Below are 20788 nucleotides of genomic sequence, written 5' to 3'. Positions count from 1 at the left end.
AGGCCGAAAGTTCACACATCCTCTTGCGCACGCACAGAACATGCTTTCTTGTTTCAGCTGGCTTTCATGTTTGGTGTTCACACGCAGATTTTTGGTCCAGATGGAAGCAGATATGTGTGGGTTTTGCCAGCGCTAGTTGTTTGGCATCAGCTTGGTGTGTACCAACCTTTAGCATTGCAGCTCATGATTATCCCTTACATGTAAACAGCCCACAATTGTAAGCCTATTTTTTGCACTGCTTCTTCAACAAACTCAACCCCATAAATAATTTTTTAGCTTACACATATCGCTTTATTTCTAGCTTTACTCTTTGCAATTTGTTTGTTGGGTCTCGCCTGTCGTCTCTCACGTGTGTCTTTGTTTATTTAATTACTCGCGCTTGTCGAGTTGTCTCACATGTACCCTATCATCTTGTATGTGCGCTTTTAAAAATTTTTTAAGGGTGAGCCAAATGTATTTGATTATACATCCTTAAACTGTTTCTTTGTTTTGTTTTGTTTTTTTAGGGGGGGGGTTTGCAAAGAACTGCATGGAAACGATCTTTCGTTCGTCGATAATTATTCCTTTAAATATCATTAGCATGAAAAAGTTAGCATCATACTGCCCCCTACTGTTCATTTGTTTGTTTTTGTGGTTTCACAAAAAAATGTCGTCTGAAACACATATTTCCAATGAGCCTGTGTTAGTTTTTGGTCTCTCTGACTCTTAAAATGTGCATCCAAAATATACAATCCCATTATTAACTCACCATTAAGGCATCCTAGATGTTTATGACTTTCCTCTGTCAGTTGAATGCAGTTGGAGTCATTAATAACAATTCTCCTGGCACCTCCAAGCTCTAAATTGGCAATGGCTGTGTGTTTTTCTTTTGTGTCCAAAACAATTCCAGTTTAGTGCCTCCATTCCTGATAAAAGTGCCTCAAACGGCTGCAGAGGGTAAATAAAGATCTCCTGTAGTAAATTGATGCGTTTTCTTTAAAAACAAATCCTTTTTAAAACTATTTCGTTTAACTTTTAGTGAGAGACTGCCACCTTCCTCTTCTTCTACTTTTTTTGAGGTGCATTTTTGGTGCATTAGCACCATCAGCTGGACAGGAGAGTGAATTCTTTTCGTTGAATATGACATGACGTATAGCATAAGAGTCAAGAATTAGAAGTGGAAAACTACAAAAACAAGGATTAACCTTCCTGTCATGATCGTATCAAATCTGACAGATTTACAACTTAAAACACTCATTAATCTTGTGTTTTACATCTCATTGCCTCAAGGCCTTATATGATATCCTCCACACTATGCATTTGAACATATAAAAGTGGTGATCATGTTTTTCATTGAATTTTGAGTGTTTTAATCAACCTTGTTACACCTGTGGTGTTCTTGGTCAAAAGTGACCGCCGTAGGAAATGAATGAGTATTCAGACTATATTTAACCATCAGACAGAAATCATCCCCATACACACTACACCAACTCACTCACTCACTCACTCACTCCAGACTGAACAATGTCTTTTGCAGGTACACATCTCTTTTCCGCGTTTATTAACTACGTTAATTGTGTTTTTTTTACTCGTTAAATATTTCAAATTAATCGTGTGCGTTAATTTTGACAGCCCTAAAAAAACAATAAAACTTCAAGATAAAAAAACATAATTTAGTTTTTTCCTGTTGTTAAAATGGTCATTTGGGCGAGGCAGTGGCGCGGTAGGTAGTGCTGTCGCCTCACAGCAAGAAGGTCGCTGGTTCGAACCTTGGCTCAGTTGGTGTTTCTGTGTGGAGTTTGCATGTTCTCCCTGCCTTCGCGTGGGTTTCCTCCGGGTGCTCCGGTTTCCCCCACTGTCCAAAGACATGTGTTACAGGTCAATTGGATAGGCTAAATTGTCCATAGTGTGGATGTTTCCCAGAGATGGGTTGTGGCTGAAAGGGCATCCGCTGCGTAAAAACTTGCTGGATAAGTTGGCGGTTCATTCCGCTGTGGCGACCCCGGATTAATAAAGGGACTAAGTTGACAAGAAAATGAATGAATGAAAATGGTCATTTTGGTGACCCAGTGCTGGGTTGTGTCTGGAAGAGCATCCGCTGTGTAAAACACATGCTGGATAAGTTGGCGGTGCATTCCGCTGTGGCGACTCCTGATTAAGAATAAAGAGCCACTAATTAATCAGGGACATTGATTACTAAGCCAAAAAGAAAATGAATAAATGAATGAATGAATGAAAATGATCATTTTACCAGTATGGAAGGGTATCTGCTGTGTAAAACAGATGCCAGAGTAGTAATCGGTTCATTCCACTGTGGTGACCCCTAATAAACCAGCAACCAAGTCAAATTATAATTAATGAATTGATAAAATGATCATGGGTCATTATTGAACCGCTAGTCAACAGGAGGGTTTACGATTACTGTATATGTATATTTAACATTGTGAATGTTCTTTTTTCTAGCCGTTAACAGTGGATCTACATTACTACTATATACTGGAGCTCTCTTTCTACCTGTCGCTGCTCTTCTCGCAGTTCACAGACATCAGAAGAAAGGTATGTGAAATGAGTTTAAAACCATCTACTCTTTATTTAGAGCTTGTAAAACCTTTCCCTCCTCACTGCATTAGTTAAGGGCTGCTGGTTATTGTACATCTGAACTCTGAAGGATGCTGTGTGTGCTTACGAAGAGTGTTGATGCTTCAGTGTTTTGAGTTCACTCTGTTTTTTGTTGTTGGTTTCTTTTTTTTCTGGTTTTGGAAGAACTTGTTGTTGAATGTTGAAGTCAACTATTTTTTTAATGTTTAAGACTAATCTTGGTTATAGAGGTTCTGCAGGGGTATAGTAGATAAAAGATAACAAGTAAGACTTTTTAAGACCAAGTTAATTAAATGTCAAAATATTTAAAATCTAAAATCTCTCATTATATTTAAATTCGTAAATGTACATTTTAATGAAAACTGATAATATTTTAGTGTTATCAACACTTTTAAATACTACTTTCTATCAATTTACATTACATTTTAATTCATTATATATATGTACTTACAGTTAGGTCCATAAATATTTGGACTGCAACACGATTCTAACATTTTTGGCTCTATACACAAACACAATGGATTTGAAATGAAATGAATGATGTGCTTTAATTGCAGACTGTCAGCTATAATTTGAGGGTATTTACATCCAAATCAGGTGAACACTGTAGGGATTACAACAGTTTGCAAATGTGCTTCCCACTTGTTAATGGTCCCAAAGTAATGGGACAATTGGCTTCTAAGCTGTTCTATGGCCAAGGGTGTGATATTCCCCCAATATCTCAAATAAAATGAGCAGATTAAAAAGTCCAGAGTTCATTTCAAGTAAATTTCAGAGTTCATTTTGCATTTAGAATCTGTTACTGTCACAGTCAAGCAAGCTGTCATTAGGCTGAAAAAACAAAACAAATGCATCAGAGAGATAGCAAAACATCAGGCGTGGCCAAAACAACTGTTTGTCCTAAAAACAAGAAATGCACCAGTGAGCTCAGCAACACCAAAAGACCCGGAAGACCACAGAAACAACTGTGGTGGACGACTGAAGAATTCTTTCGCTGGTGAAGAAAACACCCTTCACAACAGTGGCCAGATCAAGAACACTCTCCAGGAGGTAGATGTATGTGTGTCAGAGTCTCAAGAGAAGACTACACCAGAGTGAATATAGATGATTCACCACAAGATGTAAACCATTGGTTAGTCTCAATAACAGGAAGGCCAGATTAGAGTTGTAAAAAAAGTCTTCACAGTGCTGGAACAACATCTTATGGACAGATGAGATCAAGATCAACTTGTACCAGAGTGATGGGAAGAGAAGGAGAGGAACTGCTCACGATTCTAAAGCCTGGTTTATACTTCTGCGTCAAGTGACCGGCGTGACCCACGGCGCATGCAACGCGGGTAGCTGTGCATTTATACTTCTGAGCGCTGTTTCTGTTGGTCTGAATTAACACTTCTGAAACGCTAGTGGGCAGTGAGGTGTAAATGTTCCTCTGTGTCGAGTTTCTTCTCTGCTGTTTTGCTTTTCCTGAACACTTCCTGGATGTACAAGTGGCTCAAACTTGCTCATTTTGAGGCAGGAACTGGCAGACGTGCAACAACTTTAACCATGAGGTAAACATAAAACAAAACTTTCCATTAGGAGCTCCTTCACGGGACTCCACACTTGTAAACAATCGCTCCGTTGGGCTCGCGTCCAGCTCGCGCGGCTCTCGGTCCCGCCCAGACTCGTCAGCGCTACCAAACTGACCAATCACAGAGCTTGCGCTACGTGTCGTTGCGACGTGTAGTTACAATTTTTGAGAGGTGCATGTCAGTGACGCCGACAGCCACGGCGAAAGGCTATGCGTTAGCGCCGTAGCATACGCCGGCGTTTGACGCAGACATATAAATCAGCCTTAAGCAGTGAAGCATGGTGACATGGCGTAGGCATGTATGGCTGTCAATGGAACTGGTTCTCTTGTATTTATGGATGATGTGACTGCTGACAAAAGCAGCAGGATGAATTCTGAAGTGTTTCAGGCAGTATTTTCTGCTCATACTAAGCCAAATATTTCATAATTCATTGGACTGCGCTTCACAGAGCAGATGGAGAATGAACCAAAGCATACTGCAAAAGCAACCGAAGAGTTTTTGAGGGGGAAAAAGTGGAATGTTATGCAATGGCCAAGTCAATCACCTGACCTGACTCCGATTGAGCTTGCATTTTATATACTGAAGACTAAACTGAAGGGAAAATGCCCTAAGAACAAGCAGGAACTGAAGACAGTTGCTGTAGAGGCCTGGCAGAGCACCAGCAGGAATGAATCCCAGCATCTGATGATGCAAAGGATTTGCAACCAAGTATTAAAAAGGGAAGGTTTGATTTATGATTATTATTCTTTCCAATTACTTTTGGACCCTTAACAAGTGGGAGGCACATATGCAAACTGTTGTAATCCCTACAGTGTTCCCCTGATTTGATTGTAAATACCCTCAAATTAAAGCTGACAGTCTGATGTCAAAGCACATCATTAATTTCATTTCAAATCCATTGTGATGGTGTATAGAGCCAAAAATGTTAGAATTGTGTCGATGTACAAATATTTATGGACCTAACTGTCTATAAATTATAAAAAAAGGTTTTAATTTAAAATAGTGACAATTCTGAAAATTCAGCTTTGAATCACATAAAGAAATTACCTTATTAAATATATTCAAACAGATAACGATTAATTTAAACAGTCATAATAATGTTTTTGCTATCTATTTATCAAATAAATGCAGCCTTGTTGACCAGAAGACAAAATATTAAAGAAATGTAATCAAATGACATATCTAACATTTTATAAATTGCTCATCGGTGTGGAAAATCTGCACATTTATTACATTTATTAGTACATTTTATTTTTACTTTTTACATTTAATTTTTTTTTTAACAAACTATAAAGATTAAAACTAGCTTAAATAAAACATGAGATTCTTCAGGCCACACCATAAAATCATATTGGTCCAGTGACGTGCGGTGAGGTGCAGTGAGGCTCTTTCAAACTCAAAAGTCAGATTTACAAACATATCAACCTGTATATATGCAAACTACCAATTGTGTTTCATTTATCCTATCAGCATTCTTTCTATACACATGGGAGGTACATATTTGGCCAAGGAAGAATGTAAAAAGCATAGCGATTAAATATACCCCCCTAAAAAAACCCAGTTGTATGCTACAGACAACTATAACAAGCGACACACAGCACCACGGCCGATGCCCTCTCTCTCATTCACACACAGCACCACAGCGGATGCACATGCGCTCTCTTGATTGCTTGCGCTCTCTTTCTTTCACTCACACACACACACACAGGATTTGCACACTTGTCTTACATTTACAGTACTTGTAAATGACGTCTTGACATGATTTGAACTACTTTGAAATGATCCCATTATCATCTGTCCGGTCCTTTGAAGCAAGTCCTTGATTTTGGCATTGGTCGTCCATTATTTATTATTCACTCTTTGATCGAAATTTTGAGAACTCTTTGAGCTGATATCAGCGTTTTTTGCAGTCAATCAGAGCAAAACCTAGAATAACAGACTCCTATTGAACTTTACTGCATAGTAGAAGAGCAACCACTAAACAGGAATAACCGTGAGCTCAGGTGCGCCCTCTTCAGTGCGACTTTATGTCAGATTCTAACAGTAAATAAGTGATAGACATGCATGAATTACATCATATACTATATTGAAAGTGAGAATATATAATAAAAATGTCTACAATGTATTAAAACATTTTAATACAGCATTACACTGAGTGAGCAAAAGCTTCGCGCTCAAGCCAGTGTGCAAGAGATTGCACAATCTGACGTGAGGCAGAGCTCTGGCTGCCTCATCTTGCTTCCTACGCTGTAATTGAATAAGAGATACACAAAAAAACAGCGATTTTAATCATAAAAATGATCAAAATAATTTGAATCGTATCGAAATTGCATTTTATTTTAGTATAGATCTCATGATGGCAGGTGAGGATGATGTGCCTCACCTACCTCTGTTGACTGCACGTCCTTGGTCCAAAATTCCCCTCATAACTCATAGCACCTGGACATCATAACTCTTCTGTTACGGCTCCAGTTTTTCAGTGTGAACAGGCAAATTTCGTTGACACTGTTCTGGATGGGACACACATGGACAGACTCAAACAAATGCCATGCAAATGAATGCAAATGTAAAGAGCTGAACTGCAGACTGTGAGTCTGAAACGCTGGATGTGTTTAAGTTTTGATGTGTGTTTTACAGGTTTTATTTGTCTGCTTCCTTCTCCAGCTCCTCATTAGCCCCTTTCACACAGTGATACCGGTAAATATCTGGAAAATTTCCGGAACGACTTTACCGGTATATTCAAAAAAGCGCTGTTCACACAGACGAGGACGTTACAGAAATTTTCCGGAAAAGAGCATTCACACATCCATTCCAAAATACCGGTAAATTCTGACATCATTCACCACAAATGAGCTTTAAACGGCTGCGCTTGTATTTGTAAACATTTGACTAAATTACAAACTCTGTGGATGATCAATATTGTGAACAACTTTCGCATGTCGAGATGTTCATAATATGTGCGTGTGCAGGCGCTCACAGGCTGTTTCACAGGCACACGCAAAGCTTGAAGGTAAACAAACAACGGCTTATCATAAGCATCTCATCGATGATTATTTACACAGTTGGCATTAAGAAGAACATATAAACGTGATCTGACTAACTTCTAGCAGCTAAATGTGTCTGGAAAAATATTCAAATGCTTTTTTTCTCATAAACCGCGCGGACGTAAATGCGTCTGACTGTTGTGATTGGCTAAGGCAGACGTCTCACGTCAGCACATTCTAGACGTGCACGCGCTTATTACGGCAATCTTCCTTCTGCATTCACACAGCGCAGCATTCCGGCAAATTACCAGTAATGTTACAACTTCTCTTTCCGTAAAATAGCCAGAACGAATTTACCGGTATTTTCAAAAAGGACCTGTTCACACATACAACCTTTCAGGAAAATAGCCACCAATTTTCCGGAAAGGTCTGTATGTGTGAAAGGGGCTATTGTCAGACAATTCTTGTCACTTTTCTGCTGTTTGCTTTGCTGACATGTTTTTTGTTATCATACACTCTAGTACAAAATGCTTTGGGACAAATATGCACAAACAACATTCATTCGTTTACTTTTTGGCTTAGTCCCTTTATCAGGGCCGGAGTGGGACTCCTTTTCAGCCCTGAAGTTTCAAGCCGTAGACCGGCCCACTTCAGTTCACGACTGACTACATTAAAATAACATCATTTTCAATTTAGTACTTCACAGTTAAGATTTATTTGAACAGTTAACACAATGTAATGTTGGTAACACTTTACAATAAGGTTTATTAGTTAATGCATTTACTAACATGAACTAATCATGAACAACACATGTACAGCATTTATTAATCATAATTGAACATTTACTAATGCATTATTAACATCCAAGTCCATGCTTGTTAACATTAGTTAATGCACCATGAGTTAACATGAACTAACAAAGAACTACTGTATTTTCATTAACTAACGTTAACTAACATGAACAAATACAGTAGTAAATGTATTGTTTATTGTTTGTTCATGTTAGTAAATGCATTAATTAACGTTAACTAATGAACCTTATTGTAAAGTGTGACCATAATGGTTAACAGTATCAGAATCTACTTTCCGTAAGTGTTAGTGCTCATATATATCCAAACCTTGAAATGTAAAAATATCAAATAAATACAAATATGAATTAAGCTGCATGTATAAAATAAAGTTTCGAATGAAATGTATTGAATTTTCTCATGACACTATCATGTCTTTTTCAAGGAAACAGCTGCTTTATAACTTAAAATATTTGTCATAAATATGAGAACATTAAACTGTAGCTAAATCTCCAACACTATTCTTTAAAACATCACAATGTCCTTTTCTGCAATATCTGAATATGTGTTGTAGGAGTGTATTTCTTTGAATTTAATAATGTTATGTGATGCATTTCATTTTTGAATATTTTTGTTTTGAATTGTTTGCATTTGAGAACTAAGATTATTCATATGTGTTTTTCAGATGGATAAGTCTGTGCTTTTGGCATTGAGGACATGTAGCATGTTAAAAATTGTGTGCGGGCTCTTTAAGAACTGCGTCTGTCAAATCTGACGGCAGTGCGATCTTTAGAAAACATAGGAGTCACACAATTTTCTTTGACGCATCCATAATGATCAAAATTTGAGGTTATATTGTGTTTATTTTAATTTATGGATCTCTGAGTGAAGATTAAAAGTCAACATCTGACAAGAAACGGACTTCATAGATTTCTTTATTGGACATCATTAACCTGCAGGCTGCATTCTGCTCATGGGGCTGCGAGAAAATAAATAATAAGAGTGGAGCTGCGGTAAAATAATGAATAAAAAGAGTGAGGCTATGGTCAAATAAATAAATGAATGAAAAAAGTGTGACTGTTTAAAGTGCAGGCAGTGGGACACCGGCCCTCATGGCCAAAAAAAAGGACCGGTCCACTGGGAATACTCCCAGTCCTCCCGATTAGCCAATCCACGCCTGTCCTTTATTAATCTGTAGTCACCACAGTGGAATGAACCGCCAACTTATCTAGCATATGTTTTACGCAGCGGATGCCCTTCCAGCTGCAACCCATCACTGGGAAACATCCATACACTATTGTATTTACACACACACACTCTGCCTTTTTAGCTTATTCCATTCATCTATAGCACATGTGTTTGGACTGTGAGAAAACTGGAGCACCCAGAGAAAACCCACATCAACACGGGGAGAACATGCAAACTCCACATAGAGGCCACCATGCCACTCTTCATTATTAAATAAACAAGGATTTTTTTTTTTATTACAGTAAATCTGAACTCATCTCAGATTTCCTGAAATGTCAGATGTCAATTGTAATTTTAAAAAGCTAATATTGATTTTGAACTAACTAATATATATTTTAAACAAATTAAAGTGTGTGTGTGTGTGTGTGTGTGTTTTTCTGCAGGATTTTGTGCTGATGTTCGTGCATCACGTGTCCACCATCTCTCTGCTCAGTTTCTCCTATGTGAATAATATGGCTCGAGTGGGAACGCTGGTCTTATGTCTGCACGACGCTGCCGACGTCCTGCTCGAGGTCAGTCACTCTAACATCCATTAAAATCAAAACACACTGCAATAACAATATATGCATGATGCCGCGGTTACGCTAGAGTTTGTGCATGCGAAATTCTGTTGTACGGCGCTGTGAAAAGGTGCGGGATTAAACAAGATGATTAGACCAGAGGTTTTCAAACTGTGCGGCCTGCCCCACTAGAGGGGCGAGAATTTGGGTTGGGTGGTGTTTGACAGTGTCTGAAGAGCGAGGAGGGATCCGGTGAGACGTGCGAATTTTTAATTAGATTTATATATATATATATATATATATATATATATATATATATATATATATATATATATATAAATAAATAAATATATATATATATATATATTTATATATTTATATATTTATTTATATATATATATATATATATATATATATATATATATATATATATATATATATATATATTTATATATATATATATATATATATATGTATATATATATATATATATATATATATATATATATATATATATATTTATTTATATATATATATATATATATATTTATTTATATATATATATATATATATTTATTTATATATATATATATATATATATATATTTATATATATATATATATATATATATATATATATATAAATCTAATTAAAAATAAATATATTCTAGATTTAAGATGTGTTTATGTAAGATGTCTGCATGTAATTGACATAAACCATGATTTGTGTATGTGTGTTTGCAGGCTGCTAAGATGGCGAACTATGTGAAGTGCCAGCGTCTCTGCCCGCTGCTCTTCGTCATGTTCGCACTGGTCTTCATGGGCTCCAGACTGGCACTTTACCCTGTGTGGTGAGACTGGTTTATCACCTTCACTCTGTGCTGTTGCCGATAGCGATGGTTTCTATGACTACAGCAGTCGAGATTTGAGGACCAGATCAAAATCATCACGCTTTTACAGACATTTAAATCACACAAAAGATGATGTACCACGCTTTATTAACATAATATGCAACTATTATTATTATTATGCATTATTCTTTCTTATTATTCATAGCGCTTGACTTTTTCCACATTTTTTATGTTACAGCCTTACATTTGGGTGATCTAAGTTGTCCGTAGTGTATGTGTGTGAATGAGTTTGTAAGGCGTTTCCTATTGATGAGCTGGAAGGGCATCCGCTGCATAAAACATATGCTGGATAAGTTGGCGGTTCATTCCGCTGTGGTAACCCCATCTTAATAAAAGGGACTAAAGCTAACTGATAAAAGCTATTTGATACGAGTTATCATAACTAATAAGCTTAACTTTTCTAAATTTGATTGTGATGCAATAGTATACACCTTTTGTAAAGCTGCCTCGAAACAAAAAAATATATATTGTGAAAACAGCACTATACAAATAAACTTAAAATGAATCCTTAGTAGATAGTGAGTTTTCAATTTTGGGTGAACTATCCCATTTATGACTCTATGAAACCCATAGTGCTGTGTAATGTATGTTCCTTGTAATGTCCTCATGAAATGTGTGTGTTTGCAGGATCTTGAACACCACAGTGTTTGAGAGCTGGGAGATCGTAGGCCCGTACCCGTCCTGGTGGCTCTTTAACGGACTGCTCGTTCTTCTTCAGGCGCTGCACACCTTCTGGTCATATCTAATAGTGCGCATCGCCTGCCGGGCCATTTCCAGAGGAAAGGTGAGAAGGACAAACACACACCTGTGACAAGCACTGAATGATTTCAGAAAAGTACATTTGAAGTCAGAGTTATCACCCCCCCCCCCCCCCCTGTATATTTTTACTCCAATTTCTGTTTAAAGGAGAAACAGAAATTGGGGAAAAAATAAACAGGGGGGCTAATAATTCAGGGGGGCTAATATATATAATGTATATAAATTGCCAGATTTTTTGTGATTATATGTGATTTCTTTTAAAGCTCTTTATATTCATTTATTTAACAAAAACAAAACACTGTATAGTATGAATAAAAACACAATATTACTGTGTTATTATTGCAATTAATAAGCATCTTTCTAAAATGAATATTTCACACTTTGCCACACAAAATGCAAACGATCACAATTATTTAAAATTTCAGTGTTTTGCGTACAAATGCAATTTTGTTTATGAACAAATACATTTCACATTGTTGCAAGAGCACACAATTGTTTCATGAATCAATGTTTTTGGGGTGGATGCAATATTGTTTTGAGGGAGAATGCAAAAGGGCTGAAATATAATCTTTCCTCCAGAATCATTGTGTTGATTTAAAACTTATTATTATTGGTTTGATGAACCACTTTAACCTGATGCTTTTTCTCTCTTCTCTGTCTTCATCGCTGCGACTAAAGGCAGGAAAATGGAATCCTTTACATGTGAGTACATTCATCAACCAGAGAGTTTATAAAGTAGTGTTTAAAAAGAAAACAAATGGAAAAAAACACATTTAGGATTTAGTTGTTTTTAAATATTTTATTGAGTGAGGATGCAAAAAATTTATCAAAATTGACACCTAATGCTGCAAAAGATTTCAAAATAAATACTGTTCTTATAGTTTTTTCATTCAAAGTCTCTGTTTCCTCAAATTTCACTAAAATCTTAGGTTATTTTCATAGCACAATGCAAGAATTGAAGCAAATTATGCTAGAAGTTGTGAGAAAAGCTGTCTCATTATAAAGTCAAATCAAATATGTTTAAGGCTGCAGTATTATATATAAAAGAACCTGAAAAATCCAGAGGAATTCTTCTGAATGCTAAAAGTGCTCTCGCCACAGACACAGATCAACTGAATGAATTCAGAAAATTATCAAAACTCTGGACATTTTTGAGTGAGATGCTAATGGTCTTATCTGATTCAGTTATCTATGCTAAGCTAAGCTTACAGTGCTCTTGCCAGATACGAGATCGGCTGAATAGATTCAGAAAATTATCAAAACTATGGACATTTTTGGGTGAGATGCTAATGGTCTAATCCGATTCAATTATCTGTGCTAAGCTAAGCTAAAAGTGCTCTAGCCACAGACGCAGATCAACTTAATGAATTCAGAAAATTATCTAAACTCTAGAAATTTTTGAGTGAAATGCTAATGGACTTATCTGATTCAATTATCTATGCTAAGCTAAAAGTGCTCCCGCCAGATACGAGATCGGCTGAATAGATTTAGAAAATTATCAAAACTCTTTACATTTTTGAGTGAGATGCTAATGGTCTAATCTGATTCAATTATCTATGCTAAGCTAAGCTAAAAGTGCTAACACCAGACAAAGACTGGCTGAATAGATTCAGAAAATTATCAAAAACTCTGGACATCTTTGAGTGAGATGCTAATGGTCTAATCCGATTCAATTATCTATGCTAAGCTAAGCTAAAAGTGCTCCCGCCAGACAAAGATTGGCTGAATAGATTCAGAAAATTATCAAAACTCTGGACATTTTTGAGTGAGATGCTAATGGTCTAATGCGATTGAATTATCTATGCTAAGCTAAGCTAAAAGTGCTAACGCCAGACAAAGACTGGCTGAATAGATTCAGAAAATTATCAAACCTCTAGACTTTGAGTGAGATGCCAATGATCTAGTCCGATGCAATAGTCTATGCTAAGCTAAGCTAAAAGTATTAAATATTGAAACAGTTTTAAGTAGTTTTATCACTTCGGAATCTATTTAGTGGATTTCTGGGTCAGACATGACCCCTTTTAGCTTAGCATAGGTCATTGAATTAAGCCATTCGCATCTTACTTATAGATCTTTGCCAGGGGTGTCCAAACTCAGTCCTGGAGGGCCGGTGTCCTGCAGATTTTAGCTCCAACTTGCCTCAACACACCTGCAAGGATGTTTCTAGAAAGCCTAGTAAAAGGTTGATTAGCTAGCCCAGGTGTGTCTGATTGGGGTTGGAACTAAACTTTACAGGACACCGGCCCTCAATGACCGAGTTTGGACATGTAACTCTATGTGAGCAGTAAAATGAGCTTATTGTCAATAATATGAAATGTTCTCTTAAAAATGGTCCTAAACATAGCATTTATTGTCATGTAAACCATGTTTTTAATCTTCCCAGGTGTCAAAGGACGACCGCAGTGACATTGAGTCGAGCTCTGACGAAGACGAGCTTCATCCTCCGTTGCAGAAACATCACACTAACGGGACCAACGGGGCCCACGGCACCAACGGCTACCTGTCCTCGTCCCTGTGTCCAGACGAACACTAACTAGCCGGACATTTCCCGGCTCCCAGCTGCATCACCTCCGTTGTGTCAAATCATGTATGAACATTACCAGGCCCGTACTGGAACTTCTCAATAATGTGAATGCGGTTTGTTTTCGGTCGGTCGCTTTTTTTTCCCGCCGTTTTCCCCCTGATGTTTTGTGTTCCGTTCGTTCGCTTTTGTTTGTGGCCATTTGTAATGGAAGCACCTTTTAGATTGAGCGCGGCTCACTCTTTTGGTTTCGAGCAGATGAATGAAAGCGTTATTTCTTTCATAATCATGTGAGCATGCTCCTGCTGCTGCGGTCATGTGTTCTGGCATCATGGGAATAGTAGTTTTCTTGGATTAGTGTCTTTTTGTATATTTATTTATTTGTTGTATCTTTAAAAACTGTGCTGCTTTCTTTTTAGTTTTGAAACATACATTACATGATAAGACAGCGGTGCTGGAGCCGGTGCTCAATCTGTGCGTTTACACTAAAGAAGTAGCCTTTTTTTGAAGTCACTGGTCTAAATCATGCAAGAAAAAGAAATTGCAATTCCAAATGCAAACTTTTGGACAAAATCACTGGGTGTGTTCACATTTGAAAAGCTTGGTTAAAAAAAAATGCATTTGTTGTGTTCATGTGGTTCATTTGATAAAATTAACCGGTAGAGATGCACGGCTCAGCTAAAATAACACCCGAATCCGCGGCTTCATACTAATCATCCACCTGCCCGCACTAATAGTTTTATCTGATATATGTTTTCCGCACCCGACCAGCGCCCGATCGTCACTTTATTAATTTAATTCTTTGTTTTAGGCATGATGATAGGTCACTGTAGATATTAACAGCAGATTCAGTGAGCTATAATCTGCGGGTCTCTGATAGTAAATTAATAGGTTAATCGTAAACGTTTTTAAATGAACATTTATTTATAAAAACAAAAAGTTTAACTTTAGTCAAGATTTTCTTCATTTTCAAATATAGAAAGTAAAAATAAGACATTTTAGCTTTTACAGATACAGGAACAAGATAACAGAAATGGTGCTGCGGTAGCCTAAACGGCAGCTATGTTGTGTTTACTTAGCTATTCTCTTCTGTGCAAAAACAGAACAGCATCGACTGTGCTTGGATTCAGGCGATTCCGCCTTGCCTCCAAAACGCGGCCAGCTGCACTGAATGAGCGTTAGCTCGCACCTCTTGTAGTAGGAATAAACATGATTGAAAATTCTTCTCGCAAGGCGCTGCGGACGTGGAAATAAACAATCTTGTTTCTCCCAGAACGATAGCAGATTTTCCCCTGACGACGACTCTACCTGAAACTTTAAACAGTAGGCTACTCTTGCACTTCATCCATTATTTTTTTGCGTCTCATCTTCCCATTCTGCAAAGCCCACTCTCTGCTTTTTCGCTGGTCCACGGCCATGTCCCGCTACATCCACCCGCAACATACCCGCAATTAATCACAATGTATTTTTTTATTATCCGACCTGCTCATTATCTGCATCGCTCGCGGATATAACCGCCATCAGGCATTACTATTAACCAGTCACTCCAGGATTTTGTGACTTCAATAGTTCTTGAGATCAAACAAGAAGAACTTTACAAGAATTTTTCCTGAAAAATATCCTGAGTTTTGAGAAAAGCTGTCACAAAATCAGTAATTTAAGGCTGCAATATTACATTTAAAAGTCCCTGAAAAACACTTAACACATTCTTCTGAATTCTGGTGCGCAAACAAACAAATGGTTTGTCTAAAATATGAACAAAACATAGAGCTAAAGATCTAAACAAACCAAAATCATCACGATGTCACAGAATGTGTCAATTCTGGCCAGTTGCCTGATGTGTTTTTAAATGTTAATACTTGTTTGAGTATACACTGCAGTAAGGGCTCATTCACACAATGGGCTCTATTTTAACGATCTAGGCGCAAAAGTCTAAAGCGCATGGGGCAAAAGCATTAAGGGCATGTCTGAATCCACTTTTGCTATTTTAAGGATGGTAAAATATGCGCGGTGCATGGTCTAACAGGGTTGTGCTTATTAGTGAGTTATAGGTGTTTTGAGAATAAACCAATGTAAGTCTCTTCTCACATTCCCTTTAAGAGTCTGTTGCTTCACGCCATAGCGCATTTGCTATTTACATGGCAGACTTTGTAAGTGGAAAAACTGAACACTTCACTACAGAGAAAACAATTAAACAGACCATCTGCAGCGCGGAATAAAGAACGAGCCTCCACGATTCGGCCTCTTTACTTTCTCTCTCACTTTCTCCCTATCGGGGGTAAGGAAACAGTGTTCCACTGAAGACATCCATTAGTCTACATATTTCAATTTAAGCTTGTTTTAATAAAAACAAATATAAATATGAATATTAATAGGAGTTAATAAATTTTCTCCCTCAGCCTCGTGGGATAGTAAAGTCTTTATTGGATGCGCACGTCAGAAGTAATAAATCATACGGGTACTCCTCATTTGCGTTTTATTTTTTTACTATAAATTTGGTTATACTATTCGACTCACATACTGTCCTACACTGTAAAAATACTTTATTAGGCACATGTCCAACTGTTCGTTAATGCATGGTCCGAAAAAGAGAAAGTATCCAGTGAGCGGCAGTTCTGTGGGCGCAAATGCCTTGTTGATGCCAGAGGTCAGAAGAGAATGGCCAGACTGGTTCCAGCTGATAGAAAGGCAACTCAAAATAACCACTCGTTACAAGCGAGGTCTGCAGAAGAGCATCTCTAAACACTCAACACGTCCAACATTGAGGCAGATGGGCTACAGCAGTAGAAGACCACACCGGGTGCCACTCCTGTCAGCTAAGAACAGGAAACTGAAGCTGCAATTCGCACTGGCTCACCAAAATTGGACAATAGAAAATTGGAAAAACTATGCGTGGTCTGAGGATTCTCAATTTCCAACATCATAAAAGCAACAACATAAAAGCACGGATCCATCCTGCCTTGTATCTATGATTCAGGCTGGTGGTGGTGCAATGGATATTTTCTTGCCACACTTTGGGCCTATTAAGGCAGTTCTGAAGGCAAAAGGGGGTCCAACCTGGTACTATTAAGCTGTACCTAATAATGTGGCCAGTGAGTGCATTGATAATTAACAGTTTCTTTGTTTTGTGTTTCACAAGTTTTCGGTTTATTTACGGTTGTGAATTGCATTATGAGAAAGTAATCTTTACTCTGTCGTCTTTGTAGAGTTGAATTTTCAACCAAGTTTAACAATCTAACAAATATTGACGTTTTAGTAGTTTGAAATAATATAATGTTAACGAAATAATATATAGAGAGAAATAAGTAAAAATAATATATTTTTTGAAGATATTTGTACCATAATACACAACACCAACCCAGACAATACATCACTTTAAACTATTAAAAATGTTTGTAAGTCACTTTTTTACCTTTTTAAGGTAAAAAAAAAAGTTGTAAGAAAGATTAAAGTCCCATAATGCAATTCAAAAGCAGAAATAAACAGGGGGGGGGGGGAGCTGCTAATTTACAGCTATTTTTCACAGTGTATATAGTAGAGAACGATGAGATTTCAGACCCACCGAATGTATTAGTAACATTTTTAGAATTTTTATTTTTATTTTTTTTCATCGTCTGAGTATTGACATCTGTTTTCATCAAAACAACACATTGATGTGTCTGGAGTGCTCAAATGTGGCTTGTGCATATTCATATCTATGGTCTAAACTGGTATTGCTGTATGATGCTGTGATTCTGTTTCACTGTATGTCCAGTTGCCCAGTGACTTCAAATGGTTTAAGCACAATGATGCACTATGGTTATTTGAGGTTATAATTCAGCTCTCAAGCAGAAATCCGTACAGAGATTGAGAAATCCAGCAGTTGAGCACCGGTTCCGTCACGAGCACCAACGTCTCCATGAAATACGAATAACAAACAGTGTTTTAAAAATGGAAGAATCACCCAAGTCAATGTCCAAATGAACCAATATAAAGAAATGCATCACAGACCACTCATATTCCTTCTTAAAACCTATTTTCTGAACTGTTTTAAAGTTTGGGCTTGGTAAGATTTTTGTTTTGAAAGATGTTCATCAAGGCTGCGTTTATTTGGTAAAAATACTGTATTTACAGTGGGTGACATGGTTGCTCAGTGGTTATCACTGTCACCTCACAGCATAAAGGTCGCCGATTCGAGCCCCTGCTATATCAGTTGCCATTTTTGTGGAGTCTGCATGTTCTCCCCGTGTTGGCATGGGATTCCTCCGGGTGCTCCGGTTTCCTCCAAAGTCCAAACACATGCGCAATAGGTGAATTGAATAAACTTAATTGGCCATTGTGTATATGTGTGAATGAGCGTGTATGGGTGTTTCCCAGTGATGGGTTGCAGCTGGAAGGGTATCCACTGTGTAAAACATATGCTGGATAAGTTGGTGGTTCATTCCTCTGTGGTGATCCCAGATTAATAAAGGGACTACGCTGAAAAGAAAATGAATGAATGTTAATTATTTTCGGGATTATATGATGAATTAAAATGTTCAGTGAAATGGCATTTCATTTTCAACATTTTAATGCATCCTTGGAAAAAAAAAGTAGTGGACAGTGGGGACCATTGCAATATGGAGCAGTTGCACAAAGACTTATTCATCCAATCAGGATAAGGCTAGTGATAATATTCATACTACATATTCTCAGTTAGACCATCCTTCAATCTGAGAGAAATGTGACCATTCTTTCAGTATCAAACTCCTTTTGAGGATTTCTCATACGGTCTAATCTGTTTTTGTGAAACATTATTAATTAGTATGAATTTAAATCATTGCTTTCTTAGCTTTAGATAGGTATAGATATAAGATGTTAAAGCTATTGTATCTCTCTAGCATAGATGGTTTAATAATGGTTGACAGACCAGGCTGGGAGCAGTACGACCGATGGGTTACATGTGTGGGCTTGTCCAGGATGGGAGTGACGTTTAGGGGTGAGTGTAAAAGAGGACAGCTAGCAAAATGCTATGCAGGTAAACCTCACTCCTCTGACCTCCAAAGGTGCTCTAACGACAGATAATTGAGACTATAGTCTTTAGCCTCCTTGTTAGAGTACCCAACTCCCATGCAAAGAATCGCCGGTTCGATCACAGCTCAGACCGGACTGGGTGCAGTAGAAGGGTGGGTTACATGTGGGGGCTCGTCCGGGATGAGAGTGAGGTTTAGGGGGTGAGTGTCATGGAGGCCAGCTATTTAAGTGTTATGCAGGTAAACCTCACTCCTCTGACCTCAAAGGGTGCTCGGCGACAAGACGCTAGCGGCCAATGGTCTTTAGCCTCCTTGTTAGAGCAAATGACTTCCATGCAAAGAATCGCCGGTTTGATCCCAGCTCAGACCAGGTTGGGAGCAGTAAGACCGGTGGGTTACATGTGTGGGCTTGTCCAGGATGGGAGTGACGTTTAGGGGTGAGTGTAATAGAGGACAGCTAGCAAAATGCTATGCAGCTAAACCTCACTCCTCTGACCTCTAAAGGTGCTCTAACGACAGATAATTGAGACTATAGTCTTTAGCCTCCTTGTTAGATTACCCACCTCCCATGCAAAGAATCGCCGGTTCGATCACAGCTCAGACCGGACTGGGTGCAGTAGACCGGTGGGTTACATGTGAGGGCTCGTCCGGGATGAGAGTGAGGTTTAGGGGGTGAGTGTCATGGAGGCCAGCTAGTGAAGTGCTATGCAGGTAAACCTCACTCCTCTGACCTCTAAATGTGCTCTAGCAACATACACTAGACGCCATGGTCTTTAGCCTTCTCGTTAGAGCAACTGACTCCCATGCGGAAGGTTGCTGGCTCAATCTCAGCTCAGAGCAGGCTGGGTGCAGTAGGTTACATGGTTACATAACCAATTTACAATTAGTCTGTTTACCAAAAAATAAAAATAAAATCCCACCTGATGTTTTAATTTTTTATTATTACATTTGAATAAATGTTGGAACGGTCCTCCTGCTCGGGGTCAGTTGCATCGTTTGACTTTGTCTGTTCAAGTTTAAATTCTGCAAATATTATCATACAGCATGTACACATGTTATAGCAATGTGGATGGGTGTCCAATAGATGTGAGTTTAACATATTCAAATTTGGAGTTTCCACAACAAAACAAACAAACAAACAAACAAACAAAAAACCTGTCTTTGAGAAACTGAAGGAAAGGCAACAAGTGTTGCAACTGTCCCCTCTCTCCACTATTCATCTCATTTTACTGAGCCCAGACTTTTGATAACAGATTATCAGATTTGATTATCAGATGAATTGCTTGAAATTGAAACGGAGACTTATTTTAATTTAATATTTTGAACAAACAAAAAAGGATTCAGCTTGTTTTAAGCAAAGTGTCTGCATCTTCATTTCCAGGAAAGTATTTATTCGATGTGATATTCATTCAGCAGGTATATTATTTTCGATAATCACTCCTGATTGAATCCCAGTCTGATTCCAATCATAATCAAGGTTTGATTTCATTACTGTACTTCAGTAAATGCTTCAGAAACATTATGAGATTATGAAATATATTATCACACTGTTTGAGAGCAGCACTCGGTGAACATGCACTTTGAATATTAAACACCACCTTACACTGCTTTTATTTTTGTTACTACCCATTTTTTAAACGCAATGATCATTCAGCTGAGTTCATTTTAATGCTTTGGGTTGTTGTTTCTTTCAGTGTGGAGGAGGTCAATGCTGCTGTCTGTTTAATCTGGACAAGCGCTACAGCTAATTTTAGCCGTCGTCTTATTTGCACTGCAGACAGGTTGCTGTGTTATGTGGTTTACATTTGATGTCAAAAGGTGAAGAATTAAGAAAAAAAGACAACTGTATTCTCTGCCTTTGCTGGAAAACTGATTATCAGCGGTACTAATGAATTATGTTGCCATGTATTTTAAATAAACACGACAGACCTACGCTTTC

At 37.8% G+C, this 20788-nt stretch overlaps 1 protein-coding gene across 2 annotated transcripts in view; it reads left to right on the top strand.

The window, feature by feature from the left end:
- Positions 1 to 20788, top strand: part of cers6 (ceramide synthase 6) — a 70367-nt gene extending 49579 nt beyond the window's left edge. Inside the window, exons 6-12 of one of the 2 annotated variants that reach the window (XR_015500012.1) lie at positions 2443 to 2535; positions 9552 to 9680; positions 10412 to 10518; positions 11206 to 11362; positions 12016 to 12039; positions 13721 to 18759; positions 18914 to 20788. Coding sequence is in view for 1 of the 2 variants with exons in the window: in XM_087268591.1 (XP_087124717.1) it covers positions 2443 to 2535; positions 9552 to 9680; positions 10412 to 10518; positions 11206 to 11362; positions 12016 to 12039; positions 13721 to 13870 (660 nt within the window). In the remaining variant the exon portion in view is untranslated. Of the gene's footprint in view, positions 1 to 2442; positions 2536 to 9551; positions 9681 to 10411; positions 10519 to 11205; positions 11363 to 12015; positions 12040 to 13720 lie in introns of both variants that reach the window. The other variant, XM_087268591.1, reaches the window with a different exon arrangement.

This window comes from Danio rerio, chromosome 9, assembly GCF_052040795.2.
Source record: "Danio rerio strain M-AB ecotype USA chromosome 9, GRCz13ab, whole genome shotgun sequence".
Lineage (NCBI taxonomy): Eukaryota > Metazoa > Chordata > Actinopteri > Cypriniformes > Danionidae > Danio > Danio rerio.
The sequence above is the reverse complement of the archived record's forward strand: the minus strand, read 5'-3'. Positions and strand labels throughout refer to the sequence as shown.